The following is a 16,449-nucleotide window of genomic DNA, read 5'->3' as shown; positions in this document are numbered from 1 at the left end:
AATTTGTTTAAAGTAGTTTAAAGTAATCATTAATGATGTTTAAATAATTCGTTGTAGAAGAATAAATCGATATATATAGGCCTATATATATATACACTGTATGCTTTTTTTATTGTGTGTAGACCATCAAAATTTGTAATAAAAAATTTCATCTCAATTTTGTTTAGAAGAAAAAAATAAAAATCAACAGGAAAAAAAGATACTTCCATTAAAGATATTTATGACTTTTATGTTTTTCTTAGAGAGAAAATGTATATTCTATATTTGATAAAATGTCGAATTTCGTATTTCTTATCGCATTAACTTAATATTATAAAATTATGTTATACGGTACGTTGATTACTTTAAATTATTCTTTTAGAATTTTATTATTATATATCAATATAATAATGAAAAATGACTGTTGCATTTATCAAAATATGTCCTAGATTATATATATATATATATATTATTAATATAAATAACATTTATTGTACATTTTTAGTCATTTATTTTTTTTAAATTTATCGTGAATTTTATAAAAGAAATAATCTTGTTTATTTCTATGGGTGACATTTTGATAAGTTAACTTTATCCTTGCTTTAAAATGGGAGAATTATTTAAAATAGTTTAATTAATCGCTGAGAAAATTATCATGAAAATCAATTAATTTAAGTGAAATTTTGACATTTGATTATTAATATAGTTAAAGAAGGAAAAAATTATATTGATTTATATATATATTATTCCATAGAAAATTTAGTCAAAATGCGATCAAATAAGTTTATGTGTACTTTATTTGCTTACTTAAAAGTTAATTATCATAACAGTAGAAGTTAAAATAAGGTTTAAATGACATTAAAAAGATTACTATATACTAAATTTTATATCATTTTTTTTAATATAATTATGCAATAAATATAAGTTAAATTGATTAATTTTTTTTTTCTTTCTAAATCTGAGGAATTATATAAATTTAACATAAAGATTTAAGACTAAAAATTGGAAAGTATAATAATAAATAAATTGCACATGTTATTTTTGTATATTTTTAATTCGCTTCGTATTTTCTGTTTACAAAGTATGTTTAGAACTCCCTTTCTACATAGAAAGGAAGGCAACGGTTGTCTACAGGTCGTCTGGGTGTAGAAAACAAAATAAATATATCTTCTTCTTCATTGCACTGACGGCATAACAGCAGTTGAAGAGTAAAGGATGATGATTCTTTCTAAACGGGACGGTGTAGATTAACGATGTGAAGAAATAACTTAGTCATTTGGTGATAAAAGACATTTAAAACATAAGATATACAGGTTTAGAAAGAAGCATATTATCCTTTGGGTACTTCAATATTGTTTGGGCCTGTCGTGCAGTCTACTTTCTTAAAGGGCTTCATAATAGAATACGGAAGCATGCCCGAGATGTTGTACTTCAGTTGGTGAAGTCTTATTATTAGTTCATGATACTAAATTGGAATTGCTATTGTTGTCCTGAGCATCTGCATTTTCTGGACTGGAAGTGCCTTCAGAACTGTCTATCATGAGAGATAGGGTGGAATGACAGACGGGAGACGAATGGACTGTGGAAGAATAATTGGACGATGATTCTTTGCCATCGCAACTAGAACCACTAATAATACTATCTGATAATTTATTGTATTCAGATTTATCGAATGTTAATGAATCTTGACTGAGAGGCAAGCACATTGATGCTTCATCAGTTTTGATCAGTCGATAGCAATCTGCTGACAGATCCTGGTCCTTCTTAGCTAATGATGAATATACCGACGTAATTTGCTGTTTATCACTATTTTGCAAACTTGACGGTTCATTTTGATCACCATTTTGATTATAAAGTTTTACATCTTGTACTTTTTGATGACATAACATCATCGACTGTTGATTCTCACTATTTTCTGAACTAAATTCTTGATTAATACTTTGAGAAAATAATCCTGATGATTCTTCATTTTCGGATATGTTATCAATGTTACTAGTACACAAATGAATAAGTTCTTCTTTACTATCCGATTGAGGATAGGATTCTAAATTACTCTGGATTCTCCTAGAATCAATTTGGTCCTCTTTATTGTCTTTATTTTTTGATTCTACAAGTTGGAAACCTGACACTTGCGATTCTTTATCGACTTCGATTTCGAAGAATGACGAATCTCCAGAATTTTGTGTCGAAGGAAATTTCGAACTTCCCTCTTCCTGCGAACAGTAACTACCCGTTTCTTTCGTCACACAATGCGATGGTGCAACTTTTGCTTCCTGAATTCCATTGTAGACGGACACAACCCGAAGTGGAATAGGAGATAAGTCGGCCACGGCTACTTTATCAATGGGTTCGTCTGGAGATGCTTGCCTCAAATTAATATTTAAGATAGATGTGGCATCTCCCGTAACTGAATTATCTTCTTGTGTTTCGTTTTGCTCCAAACCAATATTGATAACCGGCAATTCTATACTAACTGCAACGAAAAAAAATAATAAAAATAATAATNAATGTCATAAAAATAAAATTTAAGTACAGGAAGCCGTTTTCCACGTTCCAATTATAATTTTATAAGCCACCTTCAAGTTTCAAAATTATTATTCTTTTTTTTTAATGGGGAAATACATTAATATTTGGACCAAATACAAATACAAGCGAATGACGATCAAGCAACCATATTGAAAAAAAAAAAAAAATAAGAGGATACAGAAAAATTTGCATTTGGTCTACAATTTTTTTTTTCTAGAATTTAATTAAGGAAAAGATATCCTACCTGAAAATAAAAATGAAGAGAATTAATAATGCAAAAAATACTGCAACATTATCGATAGTGCGAAGCATAACAACCAATTGACGTCGAAGTGCTGGCATAAAGCGAACTAGTTTCAGTATTCGCAGTAACCTAAAGGTCCTGAGCACTGATAATCCACTACCGCTGCTCTGACATAATTCCGATATTATTATTATTTTTTTTTGCAAAGAATAATTAATAAAATTCTCGTAATTTATTTTATACTCGAGAATCATTAAATATTTATTTTTCTCATTTTTCTAGTTACGTTGTTGTACTAAACAATTTTATATTTTCTAATGTATTTTCTTACTCCATTGTTAAATAAAATTTTACCTTTAATTTAATTTTTATTCAGGCAGAAACGTTATAGAATTATGCATTTTTAAGTACAACTGACAAAATTTTGTTTCTGATTTTTCTATATTGAAAAAAAGTATAGAAAAGAATCAAAAAGTTACAATATACTAGCTTCTGTGTATTGGTTCTAAGGGTTCACTCGAGGAAAGAAGTTAAACTGCTTGAGGTGAGAATCGAACTTGAATCATTATAATTCTTTTTACACTATTCTTATGTATTAAAGATAAATATTTTAATTTAAAATTCATTATCTAAAGCTTTAAAGAATGTTATTTCATATCTCAATTTGAATCTGAAAATAAATCCTTTTCTATAGAAATGTCTATTGTAATTTATGATTTTAAATTAATTTAAAATTTTTATTATTTGTATAGTAATAATACAAACTGAATAAAGATGAATAGGTATAGGCCTATAAATATTTTATAATTTAAAATCCATAAGGAAAAGAATGTTTATTATAAAGGGAATTTATTTATAGCTCACCTCTTGCTATCCTTAACACTCTCATAACCCGCATTATAGTTGGATTAATCGGCATGACATCAGATTCCATCTCTTCTAACGTTATTCCAACAATTGATAAAATAACAATTATAACATCTAACTGGTTCCATCTACAGGATATTAAGCATCAGCATGGAATATACAGGCTATATATATATATATAAAAATAACTAATAATAACTCGTTACTCACTTATCTTTAAGATATTTAACAACACCTAATGCAAGGACTTTCATTACAGCTTCCAGGATAAAAACAGCTGTAAAAAAATAGTTGAAGATCTTCAAAGCGTAAACAAGCTCCTTTAAAAAAAATAATTTAAAGAATTATAGTTTATAAATTTGTTTATAAATGACGAACATCGATAATAAAACTTACTTTAGGCATCATATAAAATTCCATAGCCATAGTGACTACATTTAATCCAATAACAGCTGCGATAGCTAAATCAAAATATTTGCTGGTTACAATGCTATGCGTAAATAATCTTGGTTTGGAATAATTGATATAATAGGGTGGTTCCATTAATTCTGTAAAAAAGATATAACACGTAAACGATTATACGTGTTATAAAATGACTTGTTACATAACATAACGTGCAATAAATTATTATATTAAGATTAATAAAATTAGGCAAGTAAAAAATTACCACTTCCAACAAACTCTCGGCAGCAGCAACTTCTCGGAGTTTCTGTTCTTGTTCGGCTGCCAGCTCTTGTTCAATTTCCGCATCCATCTCTAAATCGTCTTCCATATGTTTGTGCGATTCTTCCAAATGCTTCATCAATACTGCCACAACTACATTCACCAAAACAAATTGTGCCATTAACACGAACACGACGAAGTACAACGGTGCAATGAAAGCAGACACACAACAATTACGAACACAATCGCTCGAAGAATCACACGATTCTCGGAGAGTATCCTGAAGAGAAGTGGACAATGATCATTAGTAAGCAACGTCCGTTAATGAATTAAGCAATTAGAATCAAACTACGTACTTTCATTATTCCGTTCCAGTTGTCGCCGGTGGCGACTCGAAATAAGGTGAGAAATGCCATACCAAAGTTTCTGAAATGGGCATGTTCTCCGAGACCCTCACAAGGAAACTCTTCTGTACATTCTGAGTATTAAAAAAAATCCATTAAAATGTTAGGAATTTTTGTTAACAAATTCTTTACAAAATGCACTTACCTAAGCGACCAAACAATTCAACTCCAAGAGCAGCGAAAATAAAAAACAGGAGAAAGAAAAGCAGACCCAGATTTCCAACTTGGGGTAAGGCTTGCATTACGGTATCCAATAAAGCTCTAATGCCTTTGGCCATTTTTAACAATTTCAAAACTGTTCACCAAAACATTTAGAATTAAAATTTATTCTTGGATGAACTAATTAATTTTATTAATTTATTTTTATTAATTTTATTAACTAATTTAGTTTAATTTTTAAAATAGAAAAAATATATATATANTAAATAAAAAAATTGTACTTGACCTATCTATGAGAAAAGAATATTATAAATTACCTTGTCTGTATGTTTGTCGGATATATCCGTCAAATATTAAATAATTGTCACAGAAAGTAGTATGACGAATATTTCCGTCAAATGTATTTAATAAAGAAATTTACTTTCGTGTCATATATATTTAATAATTCATATAACTTTATCCCTTTATAAATATTTTATAATTGAAAATCCATAAGGAAAAGAATGTTTATTATAAAGGGAATTTATTTATAGCTCACCTCTTGCTATCCTTAACACTCTCATAACCCGCATTATAGTTGGATTAATCGGCATGACATCAGATTCCATCTCTTCTAACGTTATTCCAACAATTGATAAAATAACAATTATAACATCTAACTGGTTCCATCTACAGGATATTAAGCATCAGCATGGAATATACAGGCTATATATATATATATAAAAATAACTAATAATAACTCGTTACTCACTTATCTTTAAGATATTTAACAACACCTAATGCAAGGACTTTCATTACAGCTTCCAGGATAAAAACAGCTGTAAAAAAATAGTTGAAGATCTTCAAAGCGTAAACAAGCTCCTTTAAAAAAAATAATTTAAAGAATTATAGTTTATAAATTTGTTTATAAATGACGAACATCGATAATAAAACTTACTTTAGGCATCATATAAAATTCCATAGCCATAGTGACTACATTTAATCCAATAACAGCTGCGATAGCTAAATCAAAATATTTGCTGGTTACAATGCTATGCGTAAATAATCTTGGTTTGGAATAATTGATATAATAGGGTGGTTCCATTAATTCTGTAAAAAAGATATAACACGTAAACGATTATACGTGTTATAAAATGACTTGTTACATAAACATTTTTAAAAAAAGTTATTAAGGTTAATGAATGTAAATTAAAGTAGAAATTTAAATAATTAATTTAATAAGATAATAATTCATTTACTCTTTCGTTTCTTTTCGAGTTTTTTAGCTCTTTTAGCGGCTCTTCTCGCTTTCTCTTCCTTCTCTTGCTGTTCACGACATCTGTGAAAGTTCTCAACTACCACCCCAACAAACATGTTGAGAACGAAAAAGGCCACAAGGAGAAGAAATGATATGAAGTAAAAAAGTCTCCAAACGCTATGATTTTCCACTGGCTGAGGGAAATATAAAACTATCATAAAAATTATCTCTACTACACTACTTCTATTATTACTAATACTACTACTACTATTTCTTTTGTAGTTTATGTGTTAAATAATTTAAATTTAATGCTTAACTTTAACGTTGAAATGCCCGAAATATTATTTAAAAATAATAATAGTAAATTCGTATAAATTATTAAAAGTGTACAATAAAATTTGCTAACGAAATTCTGTAATTCTTTTGTGATATTTTAATAAATAAAGATTTAATTGAAAATTTAAAAAATTTTTCCATTCTTATAGCCCACATTTTTTTTATATATATATACTTAAGGTTACTTTGTCACTGTTCATCGATTTTTTATTTTATATTCCCAATTCTCTAATCTTCTTTATACGTTCTTTAATCATGAATTTTTCCTTCACTAGTATTAAAAGTAGCATTATCGTATCTATTTTAATCATATCCTCTACTATTCTATAGCTTTATTAATGGTCTTTAAATATCTAAATTGCAAAATTTTTTTTTTTTAAATTTCTATTTGAAATGAAGTATTGATACCGAAAAAATATTACCTTCTTAATATCTCTCAAAGGGATATATATTAAAAGATTAAAAAGAACATTCGCATTAATGGATAAACTTTAAATTTCTCTCCATATATAAAAAATTTTTAATCGATTTTTATTATTTTTTTTAGCCAAATTAAAAACTTATTTCCATATATTATTATCGATGTTATATTTATATAAATTTAATATCAAAATGAGAAAATTAATTACTTGCATGTCTACATCGACAGCATCAAGGCCGGTATACATAATATTCACCCATCCATCTTTGGAAGAAAGAACAAATAGGGTCATAAGCGCCTGAAAAAAAAATAAAAAAAAATAACCTGTATATAACGGACAAATAGATTAAAATATTCTTAAAACTCTAATTAATTTTGTTTTTAATTAATCATTAAAAATTATACACATATATGGAGGATTATATGTAAAAATTGAGACTACAGGTGTTATATTAATCTTTGTTTATTAAGGAATTATTTTTATGGTAGGACCAGCAATCGAAGAGTTTAATAACAGACTCATAAGTCCTATAAATGTACCATAGAAGTACACTTATGGAACATCTTGTATATTAAATTTTTCTACAGAAATATAGGCTTGTATAGTTATCGTTATTTAATTCTATAGAAGGACGTGTTAGATTAATTTCAAAACGATATTCTAATACATAACGTGTGTTAATATATAAGTTATTTTTTTAGTCATTATATTTAAGCTGTATATAACAATTAAGTTTTTATTTCAGATTCATAAAATATTGTATAACAGTCACTCGTTACACAAACCTGTATAAATATAGTAAAATACACATAAAGACACGTATAAATAGAGAAATATAAATAGTAACCTATAGAAATATATTTATTCATGTTACGTATATTGTAATACGTAGATTTAAAAATAGAATGGTTGGATTAATTATTGAAAATGTCAAGATTTTTAAAATGTATGAATTCGAGTGATTAATTATATTCTACATCTCTTTCATTAACACATATTGAATCTTCTATAATGTATTTTTGATCTATATTTTTAATTAATAGCTAGTTTTCATTGAAAACTTTTCATTTAGTATTTTACTAATTATATCTATAAATGCATTAACATTTCATATTTGTATATAAATTAGTCACTAGTTAAATAATTTGATGGATTCTTTTATACTTCAAAATTAATTTAGGAAAAATATATTATTTTTATTATTATTATTTTTTTNAATAATTTTTTGAATTGAAAAGATAGATTGATTTTTTATAATTTTCTACATAGTGGAATTTAAAAATAAAATTTGATGAATTTTTTAGTTTTGTATAGATAAAATAAGATTTTGTTTGTTATCAATATAGATATTAATTATTTTAAAATATAAAAACATCTTTCAATGTAGTCTGCTTTGTTTCATTTTAACTTGTAGAAACAATTATATTAATATTTTTAAACTTAGCTTTCTTTGAAAAGTAATTTAGCTAACATAATCAAGTCATAAATACATTATTAGTTTAATCAAAAGTAATACCAAGCTTTAGTTTTTTTTATAATTCTAATCAAATAGTTTTATTCACTTTTCAAACTCTTTTGCTGCTATCTAATTTCTTTTCTGTACAAGGATATACTGTAAAAAAATTTTTTTCTGGAAAAACAGATATTACTGAAAAGTATTGAAATTTTGAATATGATAATCACATATAAAAATATATAAATTATTTTAATCTATTGCTGAAGTTGCTTCTGTTCAAAATGATTGCCTAGAATTTAGTGATTTTTAGTAATTGGGTTTTTCTGCAAATAGTTTTTTAATTTAAATTATAATTTGATATATTTTATTTTTTTGTTTTGATTTCTGTAATTTATTTTATATGGAATTTTAAAAAATTTAATTATATTCATATTCAAGTCAAAAACAGATTTGATATTACTGAAAATTTCAGATGCATCAAAAGCATTTAATTACTTCAATTTTTTTGTTTTTTGGTGTTATCAAAATTGAAAGGATAAAACAAAATAATAATAATATTTGACAATTTCCTAATCATTTAAATTATTCAAAAATTATTTTTATTTTTATCAATGAAAACAAATTATCATCAAATAGTAATCTGCATGTTTTCTTTTTATATAATTAATGCACAAAGAAACTTTTAAATATTGTGTATATGTATATATCACATCATTTATTATTATTTCATATCACAAATAAGTTTTTTACTTGAAACTAAATTTATTAAACAATGATATATTAAATATGTATCTGAATGAATTTAATATTTATATTATGTAGAATATTTAATATATTCTGCATTAATAGTAACTACATATTAAAAATATATTTCAGAATATCAGTTCAAATTATGATAAATTAATATGAAAATTCAGGCAATCAAAATGAACATAAACTGATATTTTAGCATAAAGTGGAAGTATTATTGTCTAGTATGTCATTATTAGTAGTCATATTATGTTAGTAAGATATCGTTTTTTTCAGACAAATAAATCAATATTCCATTAGATGTTTTGTGGAATTTTTAATTAAAATTTTGATATAAACAAAAGTATATTTCAAAACATTTGAAATTATTGGTCAAAATTAGAAATGCTACAATTCATTGCAGATTCTTCAGAAGAAAAAAATTACAAATACTTCTAATCTTTAGATATAGATTATTTTCAGTTACACATCTTACTTGCAGAATTTATATACTGTTAAAATGATGAGACGTTATGATTTCAAAAAATTGATTGATAAATTTATGGAATTAGCAATTTATTTTACAGAAGATTTGCAATAAATTTATTTTTTCTGACTTTTCAATTTTTAAAACAATGATTTATTATTTAAACCTCTTTAAGATATATATTTGATATTTGTTGAAATCAAATATTAAAACAAAACAAACCATGTAATTAATTACAAGTAGGTATCTTACAGCAATAAATTTTATTTAATATATAGGAAGATAATTTTTTATTGCAACATGAAACTCTTACAAAACAAACATGTATTTATAGCATGTATATTTATTATTTCTTTTCATATAGCAAGAATTGTCAATGCTTTAATTTGTTTGCTTTAATAATTGAAACTATATACAGTGATACCTCAGTTTTTGTCAATAATCCATCTGAAAACAATCAGCAAAATCCAAAACTGAGGCAATTATTTCAATATGAATCAATGTAAATCCAATTAATTCATTCTAGATACTCCAAAGTACATATCAAAAATACATTTAATAAATATAGTGTTTAATACTAAAAACAATATGAAATTAATATAAAATGAATATAAAGATGAGGACAATTTCAGCAATCTTAATAGTGCTTGTATTTTTCAATGATTTCCTTCTTCAACTTCGATCACGTTCGTGGCCATATATTTGCATCTGAGTTGATTTGATCAGATCTATATTAGTCTGATCTGACTTCTTTTTTTATGTTGTTTATTTAGAGATTTTTATTAATTTTTAACAAAATGAAAAAACTTTCACATTTTTAAACATGTGAAAATATTTTTAGAAGATATTCATAAAGTCATATTAAAATAATTTTAGATATATTCACATAGAGGTTTTAACTGATGTGTTCAAATGATTGGTGTATTGAATCAGGTTACTTCACCACTACTACTAATTAAATTCTGATTAATTTGATACTATAGGTAGGCATTAGATGCCATCTCTTATTAAATTTAATAATTATAATTAAATTAATATTTATTAAATAATTTAAATGGCCGGAGGTCTGGGTAGCATAACTGGCAATGCATCTGCATGATAAGCAACAGTTGTGTGTTCCAGTTCTGCTCTGAGCCAATTTTCACCAACATATTATCATAAACATTTGAACTTGTTCAAAAGCACATAAATTTTTGAAAAGTCAACTAGAATTAATAAATCTTGCTGCAAATGGTTTTTATAAAAAAACCTATTTACAGAAGGAAGTTTGTTAAATTTTCACAATTCTCTTCCAGAAGAGAATTTTAAGTCTTAAAATGTTTTCATGGAAGATATTTTTTATTGTTTCTTTATACTTTGCATTTTTTTGAAAAGCAATTGCAAATTTCATATTGATTTATGTTTGTTGTTATGCAGAAATAAAAAAATCTTAATCTTGACTATAATCTTTTATAACTGGCCCCAGACTTGTCTTTTACAGTTCATATGACCCTTCCCAGAAAAAGGTTGCAGATTCTAAATATAAGGTATTGTGATTAAATCCACTAAGTATTCAAGTATTTGAACTTATTCAAATATTTAAGATCTGGCTATTTGAATTTGAAAAAAGTGATATTTGTCCATCCCTACTTAAAAGCAACATGTACCCAGTAGTCTAACTATTATTTTGAGGTTCTTATAAATCTAAGAAAAATTAAATTTGTAATTTTTACAAGTCTTTTTTTATATTAATATTGTTAGGGTTTATTTGATGATGATATATTTAATTTTAAAACTGTTAATAAAATTTTTAAAAACATTTATTCAGTGCAGGCTTCAGACTTCTAGATCTCATGCATTACAGGGTTCTGCAAAGCCTAGTTATACTNTTCTATAGAAAGTCCTCGCGAAGATACAATCCCCTTTGACATATCGTCCCTGTGTTGTACCGCAATACAATACAATGAGTACGATAACAGAGATAAAATTATTAATCAATATGGAATGTATTTTTTTTAAAATTTGTATAATTTTACTACAAAATTATTAAATAAAACAATTTTAATGTCAAGAATTTGTCATAAAGTTATTTTTAATTATAATGAATGTATAGATTTATAAGCATTAAATAAAAAAAAATAAAATAAAAGAAATAATGTATAATGGCATACAGACTCACGCAAATGTCATTTTAAAGCTAGTTAAATTTGGATACGTCAGAAAATGAATATCAATAGAAACTTCATAATTGATTATGCTCATGAATATAATACTTTCCTACATATAATCTATAATATATTACCTGTATGAAGGTAATAAAATAAAGTATTGTATAGAAGAAACATATTTTCTAATTATTAAAGCATTTTACATAAAACTCGGATAATTAATCCATCAGGTATTAAGGCTTTGTAAGGTTTCGGTTTCATTTTAGTTTGACTTGGTTTTGATAGGATATGGCAACATAATACACGGACAATCAAATAGTATAGTATACATACATACGTGTTATGCATGGAAGCATCCTTTGGTACGTCACTTTTGAACATTCCTGTATAATTATTAATATTAGTTTATGTTATAATGTTATAATGCATCTACAGCATATCATCAAATTCCATAGAGCAGCCAAGGCAAATAAAAAACCAGTTATTGTGCCAAAAGGAATGGTAAAATCATTATTATATCAAATTTTAGATGGTATCCATTATTTGCATTCCAATTGGGTCTTACACAGGGATTTGGTAAGTGAATGTAACAGATAATTAGATTGTCAATAAAGAAAATCAAATAGTTTTAATAGTAATTTTATTTCAGAAACCAGCTAATATTCTTGTCATGGGAGAAGGTCCTGAAAGAGGAAGAGTTAAAATTGGTAAATTATATTGTAGTATTAGATTTGAAATAAAAAAAGTCATTGATTTAATCTATTCTTACTTTTTTTTAGCGGACATGGGTTTTGCACGCCTCTTCAACTCTCCATTAAAACCTTTAGCTGATTTAGATCCTGTAGTTGTAACTTTTTGGTATAGAGCTCCAGAATTATTATTAGGAGCAAGACATTATACCAAAGCTATTGGTAATTATACTCATTATGAATGTTATAGATTTAGCTTATTTTTTATTTTTTTAAATTACTTTAAACTGAGTTTGTCAACATTTCCAATTTTGTTGTCGAAAAGTTATTATACTGTATGTGTATATATATATTAAATTAATTAATTAATTAAAATATAATATTAAAATATATATACAATATATATTTATTATATTAAAAATATAAAATAAATTAATTAAAATATTAATATATTACATAATAAATAAATTAATAAATTTTTAAAATAATAATGCCAGATTTCTTTTCATAAACTATAGATGATAATTTTCAAAATTTTAATGTGATAACTGAAATCATTTTACTATGTTAAATTTTTAAGCAGAGTAAAGAACAATGTTCCCTCTAATTTTTTTTGTAGATGAGCGGAACATATACTTCTCTGAGCAAAAAAAACGTTTTTGCTGAGCAGAAACTNATATATTTATATAAGAAAATACCTTTATGAACATTTCTACTGCAAAAACAAAAGTAAAAACATAATTAGCAGCATTTAAAACTTCTCTCTCTACACTATCAGGAGGAATCGTTGGTCTTTCCATAGCTAAACTAATACAGTTCAATGCGATAAATAATAAAATACCATAATCGAATTTTTTATTGTCTGCTAGGAAAATGCAGACCTTTCTTAATCTGTAGAATATAAATAACTATAATTAATTTTAAAATATATATTAAAACAAGATACGTTATAAATAATTTGTTTAGTTAAATAGATATAAAATTGGAATATTTACCTATTAGAACGAGGAAAAATAAATAAAGAGTAATCTTTTCTATCTTTAAAACATCCTCGTGGTTCTATATACCAAGATAACTGCAATATAAAAGAATGGAATGTTTTATTATTGAAGGTTATTAAATATGATTTCGATGCTTGTCATTAAATTTTTTTTTTTATTTAAGAAATTTAGAAAAAAAGCTTATATTCTAACCTTTAGCTCAATCTTCTCTGCATTAATTCCATTATCGACTTTAACCTGTATCGTCTCATTCAAGTTATTTAGCTTGAAATCATCTTTTAGAGAGGATGCGGTTAAAGAATTTTGGCGACTACAATGATCGAAATTAGCGGAAACATTAATAGATCCTGTCTGCGAATCTCTGTGACACGGACTTGAAGAATCTCTCTTAATTGAATTTTGTGGACTAAGGCTTCTTGGAGTTCCTATGCTATTTTGTTTAGTTGGAATGGGTCTCTTATTGTTTGGTGTATTCACTACTAACGTAGTAAGTCCACCATTACACTGAAGATAATCGGAACTGGAGCAACTGGAATATGTAAAAAGAGGTGTAAAAATCATATAATAGAAATAAATCATTTTAATATAAGAAAATCAAGAATAATAAGATTTAAACATCATATTTATACTATAATATAATACTAAAATAATGCTATAATAGGTCTCTCTCTCTTTCTACACACACACACACACACACACTACTATATACATATATATAGATGAGGAAGAGAGCGCATTGTATATATATATATCAATATATATTAATTCTTATTGTAGTCTTTTTAATGGAATAAATAATAAGGACACAAAAGGAAGACTATTTATTATTAGACCTAATAACTTTCACTGAAAATTGCTCTAGTATTTAAATAATTATTAGAAATGATTACATTTAAATTAAATTACCTATGAGAGGTATTGCTAGTCATATTATTTAAGACAGTTTCTTCACCATCACTAGACGAACCGCTATCTAAATCTACTAAATTTTCTTTATCACCCTTCTTTTTCCATTTCGATTTCCAACTTCGTATACTTCCACCTCGATGTCGACTCGAAGGACTGTTGCAACTGCTCGACTGACTCAAAGAATTCTATTTAAAAAGCATATAAATAAATCAGGATTGATAAGAGCTTTATTTGTATGCTAAACAAAATACAGCACGTTGCAAACTTACCTTTCTACTAAGAAAACCAGGCTCCAAACTAGATCGACGACAAAACATTGGAGATAAACTCTCCTGTCTCGGAGACAAATTATCAGGGATATTTAAATTGATGCTCCGATTACTTCTCTTGCTAGCAGTACGAGATAAACAAGGAGATTCTTGAGGACTAGCAAACGATGTCGGACTTTGAGACTAAGAAAATAAATACGAGATCTTAGATTTACTTATTAAAAATGTAGTAAAAAAAATATACTTCTAATTAAAAAAGTTTTCTATGGAAATTACAAGAGAAAAAAAGTATATATATGAATATAAACAATTCGATAATTTTTAATGGCGTGTGCGCCTTTATTTAAAATATGAAGAATTAAATAAGTGGTTACCAAAGACTTATCGATTGATTCTAATGAAGGTGCGCTGATATTGAAAGCCATCAGTGGAGACAACTTATTGTTCAGCTCCCTGACAAGAGGTTCCAAAGTAGCATTTGGAGAGCCCTGAGGAGTTGCTGCAGTATGAGTGATAATGGGAGGAAAATGCACCGCCTCTTTGGCTGTTGGCTGCGATCTCATCCTTGTTTCTGTAATAAATTTTTAAAAGTTCGTTGAAGCGAATTTACGATTAAAAATTATAATAAGTTACGATAACGAGACGTAAATATACAATATAATAAAATCATTCCAAATTTTATTATTATTTAAACTTAATTATATTTTCGTAAACGTGTGTTTTTTTGAAAATAATTATTAATTAATTAATATAATTAATCTGCGAGTTACTATTAATATTTATAGAAAAAAAAAAGATTTAAGGTGATGATTATCAGATGGCGCCACAAGTAATTTTTAAGGCTATTTTCCAAGATAAACACAAATAGAGGAAGGAAAACTTCCTTATTTATTACGTGTATTCTATTCATAGAAACTTCTCACTTTTACAAAAATTAATTTATATTCTTAATTAATTGAAACGAGTATATTTATAAAATTAACCGTATCATTGGAACCTTTTTCTATATTATCCTTCGGATCATCATCGTCTTTTTCTGTCCACTGTACAGATTTCGTATCTTCGTCTTTGCAATTTGAATTCTGTTTGGAATCAGGATCATCAGTATCTTCCGCTTTCTTATCGTCCTGAATAGATACGAAATTTGTCATCAGCCATATCTTTTCTTGTCATTTGTCGATAATAAACCAACATTATTAATATATATATATATAAAAAAAAGATAAAAGAAGAACATACCTCGGTAGAAAATCCTTCAACCAAAATGGCTACTAATAAATTGAACAAAACGTAATTGCCGAACGTCATCAAAGCGACAAAGTATAAGGCTGCCCAGTGTGAAGTCTTTTCCATGCCGTTAAATAACACTACATTCCAATCTTCTTGAGTCAAGATCTTCAAAATATAAAGAACTTTGAAGTTAGCTTGCTAATATTTTTTCAAAAAATATAAAAAATAAAACATGACACTAAGTGTTAAAGTATTACTATAACCATCATACATGATACTAAGTTTAAAATTCATTCAATCAATTATTAATCTATCAATTGAATAATCTATTACATAAATACTAATATAAAAAATATATATAGGCCTATATATAATAGTATTTCTTCTTTAAAAAAGGATAGACAATTATCCTACATTAATAAAATATAGATATGATAGATATAAATGTCAAGAAATCGAATTTAAAGCACTGACATCAACAAATTCGATAATAAATCAAACATCTTTATAATACTTTTTCTTATCCTTTTTTTTTAAAAAAAATATATATAACAAGATATTGGCCAAGATTTTATTTATTTATTTTTTTAATCGCTCCATTCGAGATTTATACCAGTTACCTTATCGATTATAAGCAACATGTTAGTGTCTACGTCCTCGATAAGGACGTCTCTTTGATGTTGTGTTTTATATTT

General features: G+C 26.1%; 1 protein-coding gene across 1 annotated transcript in view; it reads right to left on the bottom strand.

The window, feature by feature from the left end:
- Positions 1-1,013: 1,013 nt before the first annotated feature.
- Positions 1,014-16,449, bottom strand: part of LOC111623100 (voltage-dependent T-type calcium channel subunit alpha-1I-like) — a 25,404-nt gene continuing 9,968 nt past the window's right edge. The window contains exons 13-32 of the mRNA XM_023365581.1: positions 15,764-15,919; positions 15,522-15,651; positions 14,899-15,095; positions 14,525-14,707; positions 14,253-14,440; positions 13,539-13,875; positions 13,341-13,420; positions 13,044-13,236; positions 7,045-7,134; positions 6,081-6,273; positions 5,780-5,931; positions 5,594-5,703; positions 5,381-5,511; positions 4,829-4,978; positions 4,636-4,757; positions 4,214-4,559; positions 4,013-4,164; positions 3,827-3,936; positions 3,614-3,744; positions 1,014-2,452 (exon numbers count right to left, since the gene is read on the bottom strand). Coding sequence (XP_023221349.1) covers positions 1,437-2,452; positions 3,614-3,744; positions 3,827-3,936; positions 4,013-4,164; positions 4,214-4,559; positions 4,636-4,757; positions 4,829-4,978; positions 5,381-5,511; positions 5,594-5,703; positions 5,780-5,931; positions 6,081-6,273; positions 7,045-7,134; positions 13,044-13,236; positions 13,341-13,420; positions 13,539-13,875; positions 14,253-14,440; positions 14,525-14,707; positions 14,899-15,095; positions 15,522-15,651; positions 15,764-15,919 — 4,167 coding nt within the window. The 3' untranslated portion in view covers positions 1,014-1,436. The remainder of the gene's footprint in view (positions 2,453-3,613; positions 3,745-3,826; positions 3,937-4,012; positions 4,165-4,213; positions 4,560-4,635; positions 4,758-4,828; positions 4,979-5,380; positions 5,512-5,593; positions 5,704-5,779; positions 5,932-6,080; positions 6,274-7,044; positions 7,135-13,043; positions 13,237-13,340; positions 13,421-13,538; positions 13,876-14,252; positions 14,441-14,524; positions 14,708-14,898; positions 15,096-15,521; positions 15,652-15,763; positions 15,920-16,449) is intronic.

Source organism: Centruroides sculpturatus, unplaced genomic scaffold, assembly GCF_000671375.1.
Source record: "Centruroides sculpturatus isolate CEXI.00-Female unplaced genomic scaffold, Cexi_2.0 scaffold346, whole genome shotgun sequence".
NCBI classification, from domain to species: Eukaryota; Metazoa; Arthropoda; class Arachnida; order Scorpiones; family Buthidae; genus Centruroides; species Centruroides sculpturatus.
This window is presented reverse-complemented; position numbering and strand designations above follow the sequence as displayed.